Raw genomic sequence first — 10000 nt, forward strand, 5'->3', positions numbered from 1 at the left:
TATTATGGGCGTGGAGATTCATTAGAAACCTTGAATCAGGAACAGTCCTAAAAGACAAACAATAGCATGTTTTCCCGCTCAAATAAAAACTTTTGTTTTAACAAAAATAAAGCAACAAACAATGTATACAGTTCTTACCCAAGGTAGCTCTCCAGCTCAAGCAAAACCAACAACAGTTGCGTGCTCTCCAGAGATCCCCAGTGTTTGATGCTCAGATATGTGAAAATGCCACGCATTGATGGCCATGACTAAATACCGGTGTCACCAAGTACAGCCCCCAACTCATTGATATGTCCAAATACACATCTGTATACAAAGTCATAACTGAACATACAAAATCTACAATAGACACACAAACATCCCTAAAGGAAAAGTATGCGGCCATGTACTATAGGGAAAAGCCTAAAGAACTGATTGATATATCCAAATACATAGCTGCAAAATAAAGTCATAACCAAACATACAAAATCTACAATAGACACACAAACATCCCTAAGGGAAAAGTCTGCGGCCATGTACTGCACGGAAAAGCCTGCGACGGCCATTCACTCCACGTCCACCACATCCGGTGCATCCACCATGGCTACGAACATACAACGGAGTACCAACAATCGTATCTGGACCAGCATCACATAGAAAGATAATTGAGGAACATTAATTATTGAGCCATAAAGCTTTTATACATGTATGTTGGTAAAACCCAACTCATTCTTTAGAGTACTTACTCAGACGCAAAGGGCTGTCAACAATGCTCACATAGGTGTACGTGTAGTCCCCATTTTGCCCTCGATATAAAATTCGTGTCCCCATACATTCATAGTATCCCAGCCAGCAAACAGTGATGGTCTGTGGTCCATCATCCCTATGAAGCCAGCAAGCTAGGACAGCGTAATATCCCAAATGGACTCGTCCATCCAAAGGATTGTGGATGTGCAGATTCATTAAAAACCTTGAATCACGAACAGTCCTAAAAGACAAACAATACCATGTTTTCCCACTCACATATAATCGAAAAAAAACCTTTTGTTTTTAACAAAAAAATAAAGCAACAAACAATGTACATGATTCTTACCCAAGGTAGCTCTCGAGCTCAAGCAAATCCAACAACAGTTGCGTGCTCTCCAGAGATCCCCAGCCTGCAAGATCTGCAATTTTCTAAAAGTGAGTGACTATACCATTAAACATGTCAACATAAAACATGGTTGTCAAGCAACTATGTATCGTGCACCTGCGCTTCTGTCGTCTCCTCATGTCGAATGGAAGTTTAAGGTTGGTCGGAATGAATGTTATCCTTCGAATAAACATTGTATCACCAGCATTGGTACCAATAATGATTTCAGCTTCTAAGACTTTCGTGTGAAACTCTTTCGAGTAACCTGACCCGTCTACGACGGGCTAGCGACCCGCTCTGCTGGGTCTTAAGATGCTAAAATGTCTAAAGCCAGCAACATATTCTAACCAAAAAAAAAATCTATGACATAGTACTTCAAAATATTACATCCAAAAGTGAAACCAGAGAACTCATTGGTATGTCCAAATACACATCCGCATACAAAATCTATAGTAGACACACAAACATCCCTAAAGGGAAAAGTCTGCAGCCATGCACTATAGGGAAAAGCCTGTGCCGGCCATGTACTCCACATCCACCACGTCCAAAATAAACTTCTCTATGACATAGTACTTCAAAAAATATCACATCCAAAAGTGCAGTCACATGTCTGAAGATGCAATAGCTACATCAAAGAACTGATTGATATATCCAAATACACAGCCGCAAAATAAAGTCATAAACTGAACATACAAAATCTACAATACACACACAAACATCCCTAAGGGAAAAGTCTGCGGCCATGTACTGCAGGGAAAAGCCTGCGACGGCCATTCATTGTACGTCCACCACGTCCGTCGCGTCCACCGCGGCTACGAACATACAACGGAGTACCAACAATAGTATCTGGACCAGCATCACATAGAAAGATAATTTAGGAACTATAATTATTGAGCCATAAAACTTTTATATATGTATGTTGGTAAAACCCAACTCATTCTTTAGAGTACTTACTCAGACGCAAAGGGCTGTCAACAACGCTGAGAAAGGTATACGTGTAGTCCCCATTTCGCCCTCGATAAAAAATTCGTGTCCGCACACATTCATAGTATCCCAGCCAGCGAACAGTGATGGTCTGTGGTCCATCATCCCTATGAAGCCGGCAAGCCAGGACAGCGTAATATCCCAAATGGACTCGTCCATCCAAAGGATTGTGGACGTGGAGATTCATTAGAAACCTTGAATCAGGAATACTCCTAAAAGACAAACAATAGCATGTTTTCCCACTCAAATATAATCCAAAAAAACTTTTATTTTAACAAAAAAAAAGCATTAAACAATGTACACAGTTCTTACCCAAGGTAGCTCTCCAGCTCAAGCAAATCCAACAACAGTTGCGCGCTCTCCAGAGATCCCCAGCCCGCAGGATCTACAATTTTCTAAAAAGTGAGTGACTATACTATTAAATGTGTCAACATAAAACGTGGTTGTCAAGCAACTATGTACCTTGCACCTGTGCTCTTGTTTCGGTGACAAACGTGAATTGCCTAGACATCCTATCACATTGCAAAAAAAGAATGCACGTGTCAATCTACATATACTGAAAAAAAACAATAGGCTTTGAAGAGAAAATAGCCTCTAGTGTATTACAAACCCATAACTCAAATGAAAAATGAAATCCAAACATTATCAAGGACAAAGTCATGAAATATTACGTCTCACTCTATCTTTGTATAAATAGCCAACATTCCCAAAGACCTATGATAGTTGGAATATTGAAAGAACTTAAAAAAAGCTATACAAAGATTACCGAAATGAAGATTTTCCACCCAAGAAAGTCTGAGGAGGGCTTGAAAGAGCAATGTCATACTCCTAGGCTCTTGCTGTTGCCAATTGCAAAACTTCCTTGTACACAACATTTGTGGTAGAAGTATTATCCATCTCCTCACCCCTGGCATCAGACGCACCCTGCGAAATGAAAACCTTAACAGCGTTTGATGCTCGGATACGTGAAAATGCGACATATAATTGGCCATGACTGAATACCAGTGTCGCCAAGTACAGCCCCAAAACTGACAATGTTTGACCCTGTGACTTATTGATTGTCATGCCAAATGCCAATCGGATAGGAAATTGCCGTCTCCTCATGTCGAATGGAAGTTTAAGGTTGGTCGGAATGAATGTTATCCTTGGAATAAACGTTCTATCACCAGCATTGTTACCAGTAATGATTTCAGCTTCTAACACTTTTGTGTGAAACTCTTTGCATATCAACCGTGTCCCATTGCACAAACCCTGGCGAGGATTCAAATTACGCAACAAAATTATAGGAGCATTCCTTTTCAAAACCAACCGATGCGGGGGATATCCACCACCAAGATCAAGACTATTCAAATACTCGACTGCAAACAAAAAGGAATCTCCCCCTAAGTTGTCCACTGAGTCTGCACTTAGGTACTCCCTTTCCTCACCGGGCATTGCCTTCAATGACATAGCATTAATTGCATCAACCTCGGTGTTTCGAGGTGCAAGAATAGCGCACTCTCGAAAGTATGTTGCACAGTCCAAAACAGTTGCAAGCCCTCGATACACCCATCCAATGAGGCCTTCCATGGACTTTGTCTCTAAAAGCATATGCGATGGAATCACAACAGTATCTTCTTTTGTACATCTATTTATCCCATTGCCAATGTCCAGAACCCATTGCATGAACTCTTGCTTAGCACAATTATCACCATTCTGAAGGACCCGCATATTCTGCGTCAACTTCAATATTGTAGTGTGACCCCAAATCCTTGAGTGGCATAAGGTAGCATTGATAATGTCCTCTCGTCCTGCCTTTGGAAGAACTGGCAAGACTTGCCTAAAATCCCCCCCCAACAATACCACCTTCCCACCAAAAAGTTGCTCATTGGACATGATATCTCGTAAAGTTCTATCTAGTGCCTCGAAAGCAAACCGGTGAGTCATGGGTGCCTCATCCCATATTATCAGCCTAGCCATCTTCAAAACATATGCGAGTTGACTATTAACCTTAATATTGCAACTGCTAGTACCATCCAGCTCCAACGGTATCTTGAATCGTGAGTGTGCCGTGCGTCCATTGGCTAGTAGCAATGCAGCAATCCCAGAAGATGCACATGCCAAAGCGATGAGCCCCTCCCCACGCAATCGAGAGAGCAAGCAATTGTAGAGAAAGGTCTTTCCAGACCCTCCTATACCATCGAGAAAAAAGACCTCACCACCATCTCCATAGACCCTTGCCAAAATCCGATCGAATGCAGCACGTTGACAGTGATTCAAGGACATTTCCATTTGCTGGGCAGTCTGTGCTTCTTTCACACAATCAAACATTCTTTCTTCTTGCAATAAGCCATTTCCAGCTTCTAACAAAGATGTTCTATCTACAACAGGCATTCCGTCAAACTCAGCCAACCTTCGCCCATGTTGTTGAAGAATGTGCTCCAAGTGTAATACAGCCTTCTTTATTGCTAGTTCACGATGACCAATTAAATTCCCCATACTTGATTCCAATATATTAAAAAAATCATCCGAAAGCTCAAGGGAAAATTTTTCCCACAAAAGTCGAGGAGATGTTGGCTCACAAAAAACCAATATTGTCACAAATAGGTGTCTCAGTTGTGCACTATTTTGATAAAACACAGCCTCTTGCATACACACAAACCATTCTTCATCACTCTCCAACAATCCCCGTGCTATGCATGCTGCCTTGAAAGTAGGGTGCACTTGGCTGTCAAAAGTACGTAGGTCATCAAAGGACTTGCATCCCGTGCACACATTAAGAAGCATACGCATGAAGTAGAGCTCACCAGCTGAGGGGGAAATATTGTACATCCGACCTATGGTATTCCCCTTTTGTCTTCTAGTCCACCGCTTATTGGTTTTGTTCCAAACCAACTTGTCTGGCAAGTCACCATACAGCAAGTTGCTTGCGTCAGATTGCAACTGATTATAAGTGAACCATTCTGTCAGGGTGGTCTTTTGATTTTGTTCCCTGCCTACAACATTTTGCAAATCATCATCATCTTGAAAGATGACATTATTGCGCATTGGAAGATGAACCTGCAATCTTTGCACATCGGGTTTTTCATCGTGCGTGGCATACTCATAAATCCGCCAACATGCTTCTGATGCTGACACATAACGTGCATCTAAGTAACTACTAATCTCATCAATGCCACCGTCAACTATGTTGTGCAAATGCCCTTGCTCTCCTGCATTATTTACTTGCATCTTGATAATGGCTCTATCATGACCTTTGTACACATATTTATACAAATACTTAACTGCAGTGATTGTGGAGCATATTTCAACATTTATGTGTGCCTTGTACTTCACGGAGAGGAAAGGATTAAATGGCACAATCCAACGATTATCAATCACACCCCCTTTCACTTGTATCTTTCTACCATCATCACGACGCATGTAAACTGGATAGCCATCATTGCCAACAGTAGTCGTCTGTGAGAATCCACGTGGATAATGACGAATGCATTTTCCATCAACCATGCAAGCTGCAGATGGATTTAGTGCGCCACACAGACCATGGACATTACATTGCACAATAATATCATGCAACTCTGGGAACATAGCCTTATCTGGCAACTCCGCACACACTAATCGGTCATAGTGACCGATCTCCACGGGTTTGAAACCACTTTCTAATATCAACAATATGTGTGAGTGTGGCAGACCTCTCTTTTGAAACTCTATGACACTCACATATCCAGCCACCTTCCCAAACAAATTATGTTTTGTAATTGACTGCATCATGTCCTTATGCTTTTGGAAAAACACACGGGCTGTCAAATCTGGACGGTCTTGCGCAGTTTGCCCCGGCAACAATGCTATAGATATTTCAGGCCATTTGGGATTACAGGTGAATGTTATGAATAAATCAGGTTTGCCCCTTTTTCTGACAATTGCCATAGCATCTTGGTATAGCTGACACATATACCGAGGCCCTCCCGTAAAAGAAGAAGGCAACACCACCCTACGCCCTGCAGCATTGCCAAGCACAGTACGTGTCCCATCAGCTGTATTCACCATGTCCATCAACCCTTGATAGACTTCAGCGCATAGGGAAGCTTGGTTGTTTCGTATCCACACCAACCTGGACTCTTCCATGCTACTGTAGGCATCAACCATGTATTGCTGGAACAATCTACCCCCACGCAAAAGACATGCATTTGTATCATGTCTCACTTGCAAACGATATGCGTAGTATTGTCTCTGGGTGACACAACTTTGTCCACGTATCTCGTGCAATGGTGTGTGATTAGGAACATCACTATATGGGATATATGGATGCCAACCATCTTCCCCCCGAGGGAACAAAAGAACATACATAAGAGGCATGTATGATCGGTGCAAATTAGATATTCTACGCACAAACCCATTGCGGCTAAAAATCTAAATGTCCCGATTTCCAATATCGAAGTCATCCCCTTGTCCTGGCATGATTGCAGCAACCTCGCTAGCCATAGGAGCCAAGTACTGCCTTGAGGTGGAGCGGCTCTCACAAATAACCATCCTTAGGTTTGTATGTGGATTTGTTCTTAGCACTTGCCCAATAGCCATCAATGCACTGGCATATGGATTGCACTCGTGCATCATCCTCTGCAACAACTCCAAAATGCCTGGATCCAAACCAGGCATCCCATGTAAACGGTGTTCTAGTTCATGATCAGTGTCATACACGTACAACTGTGCAAAACGTGGCATCTCTTGCCTAGCCTCATCGGGCAATAAATTTCCAATCCGATGATACACACTACCATGGACCCGAAAGTTTTGTATACCCCCATTCCCATGGAACATTTGATCAACATGAGCTTCCAATGAAACAAATGCCATGGCACTATTATAAGCCCTAATGTTTTTCTTAAATAGTTTGCTTCTAGCATCATGTCCGTGCAATAGAACTCTCAAAATCTCTGGTGGTTCTTCTAACGGCAACAATGACACACGACCAACTTTGCAACAGTGCTTGCCCACAACTTGATGCATATGCATTCGCGTCTCTTGTTTCCACAGTTGAGCTTGGCAAAAGCTGCATGTATGATCCATGGATCCAAGTGCATGAACAGAAGGAGCATTGAAGACCAGTGGATACAAAGATGGATGCTCTACATTTTCCCTTAACGGAAAAGTATGCAAGATAGAGAGGCTCCCCCCTGCACCCAAAATCACAGCCCTGTTGTGAACAACATGCCTTCGGCCTCTTAAATGAGTAGCATCCCTGCTTGCATCCATTTGAGTAGTTGTACATACTACTGGAGCAGGTTCATGCTCATTACGTACTGCATTACTGCATCCATGTGTCTGATTATGTTGACTGCAAACTCCTACTTCTACACCCATAGATTCCACAGCCACCCTCATCCTTCTAGCACCTTGTGTTTTAGACCTTGTTCTTTGTATAGCATAAGCACGACGGGCCACCCGCGTTGAATCCAACAATCTTCTCCTATGAGAATGTATTGAATGTAGCCTCTCTTCTATTTGTCTTGCCATCTTCTGTATCCACTCAACCAACTACATAAATATCTATTCCTCAAAGGGAAAAATAGCTTAATCAAAAGACTTATGCATCATCCCTAACCATGACAAAAATTGATGGATCTCAACAAATGTGCCCTAGGAAGAAAATAATTTAGAAAAGCAAGAAGCAAGGTTAATTAGCAAAGCCATCCCTTTCCCATCTATCTAAAATTGAGAGCGGACCATCTATGCATTGAACTCATAGTGTCCCATGACCAAGTTTCAGTGTATCACTATCTTTGGTAAGAGTAATGCTCATATTTTTTCAACATGTGAGCAAAATACAATACCATATGTGCAACCATCATTTGAAACATAAAAACCAAAGCTAACATATCTAAAAAAACTCAAAGTTGGCCATCTCAAAAAAGTATAAGCATTGCATCAGCATTTATGCGAATACATGATTCAAAAAAATCACAAATATTTGAGTATATCTTAAATAAAACGAAAATGGGAAGGAACAATAGGCAATTCAAATATTGAATTAAATTAGCTTCCATTGCCATATATACGTCAAATGAAAGTAAATATAATCATTTGCAAAAAACTTGTCTTGCCAAATAACATAAGGGCAACTCAACTACATGAATCCCATAGAAGCATTTGGGATTCCAATACAAAAAGTGACATAAAAGTCTCAGGAGTCAAACTTGTCTTGCCAAATAACATAAGGGCAACCCAAGTACATGAATCCCATAGAAGCATTTGGGATTGCAGTACAAAAGGTGACACAAAAGTCTCAGGAGTCAAACTTGTCTTGCCAAATAACATAAGGGCAACCCAAGTACATGAATCCCATAGAAGCATTTGGGATTCCAGTACAAAAAGTGACATAAAAGTCTCAGGACTCTCTTAATTGTCACGAATTGCGATCTGCTCTAGTTTACGGCTCATCCTGGTCATCAAAGCAGTTAGCCTATTTAAACCAACTTTGAACATTGACACCTCAGTGGACAGTAGCTGAACTTGTTCTTTCAGCTTATCAACTTGTAGTCTACACCCATTCTCACATACAACTGCCCCTTCTCCACCTCTCCCCAAAATCTGCTGCATCCATTGATTAGAGTCCTTAACGCTATTCTCAATTTGAGAAATCCTTGCAATGAGAGTTCCAGGAAATTCTGCCATGCCCTGCGCTATTACTGCAGCACCATCTGAATGGATTTCTCCCCACAAAGAGCCCAAATATCGTGTGTTCATGGCACATGCATCCTTATTATTCTCGCACATGGCTTGAATGGACTTTAAAAGATTGTAATGACTTGAATGCTCAGTTGCATGGGTTGAAGCTCTCCCCCTTGTAAGTCGTTTCATTATATTAGCAGTGCGACGTTCGCGGCTAGACTTAAAACGCTTTGAAGGCAACTTGGGACCGTGATTTGCTCCATGGGTTGAAGTCTCGGCCCTTGCAAAAACTTGATTTATCACATGAAGGCTATCTGGCTCAGGAAAAGATGACAACACAATGTCAGAAACTGCAGAGCCCTCCACCCTTGCAGCTCGCTTTATTGCTCGAAGGCTTTGTCGCCCATGGAAACTCGACTCCCCAAGATTTGAAACAACGGTAGAAGCCATTTCTGGAGCTGCATCCATAATAAAATACAAAAACCTTTTCAGGTATGTATTGGCTCAATTGTATAATTGGATCACATAGATTCCATAGAATAAACATGAGCAGAAATCAATTGGCATAGGAGGTAGATACCCAAAGATTGTAGCCCATCTCCTCTCAACAAAGAATTTGGAATCAAGTTAGATGGATTGAGATATTTGTGAATGAGCTCTTGCCAAGCACTCGTGCAAATATTTTCCGATTCAAAGGCGGTAAGTTGCTTAGAGTGACCAAGGATATGGTGGTAGGAAGTAGAAATCATAGGACATATTAAAAGGAGAAATCGACATGGAGGGCACATGGCCCTAGCGTCTATTTCGAAAATCAAATCCCCCTAACCTCCCCTTGCCATGCATTAGCCTCCTCTACCCAACCCTAAATCTGAGACCTTAATCCTATGATCATCACCAAGAAATCTTACTGCAATCTTATTGTCTACTCATGAAGGTGTATCCAACCACATCATGGACTTATTTCACTTCTGTCCACCATTATATTTTGCTCTGTGTGTGTGTGTGTGTGTGTGTGTGTGTGTGTACCCCCATCTATCATCCAATCGTCTCACCTCTCGAGCTTAGTTCTCATGGCTATAAAGCACATGATGTGAAACACACTTAATCCTTTACTCTCCTTGAGAAGCAAGGCTAACTTCTGAAAGAGGTTAGATTAGATCACTTAGGGAAGAGGATGTTGGCTTATCTCTAGACATACTGCCAGCTCGATGCTCCTAAGAAAAATACAAATACCTTTAATGATTACTGGTCCAAACA

The 10000-nt window shown here is 41.7% G+C and overlaps 1 protein-coding gene across 1 annotated transcript in view; it reads right to left on the bottom strand.

Moving 5' to 3' along the window:
* Nucleotides 1-10000, bottom strand: part of LOC147881573 (uncharacterized) — a 15811-nt gene that overhangs the window by 3134 nt on the left and 2677 nt on the right. Inside the window, exons 2-4 of the mRNA XM_087402416.1 lie at nucleotides 2558-2607; nucleotides 2408-2480; nucleotides 2107-2307 (exon numbers count right to left, since the gene is read on the bottom strand). Of these exons, the coding sequence (XP_087258542.1) occupies nucleotides 2107-2307; nucleotides 2408-2480; nucleotides 2558-2606 (323 nt within the window). The 5' untranslated portion in view covers nucleotide 2607. The remainder of the gene's footprint in view (nucleotides 1-2106; nucleotides 2308-2407; nucleotides 2481-2557; nucleotides 2608-10000) is intronic.

This window comes from Dipteris shenzhenensis, chromosome 31, assembly GCF_047967505.1.
Source record: "Dipteris shenzhenensis isolate YYH24624 ecotype China chromosome 31, Dip_SZ_1.0, whole genome shotgun sequence".
Classification (NCBI taxonomy): domain Eukaryota; kingdom Viridiplantae; phylum Streptophyta; class Polypodiopsida; order Gleicheniales; family Dipteridaceae; genus Dipteris; species Dipteris shenzhenensis.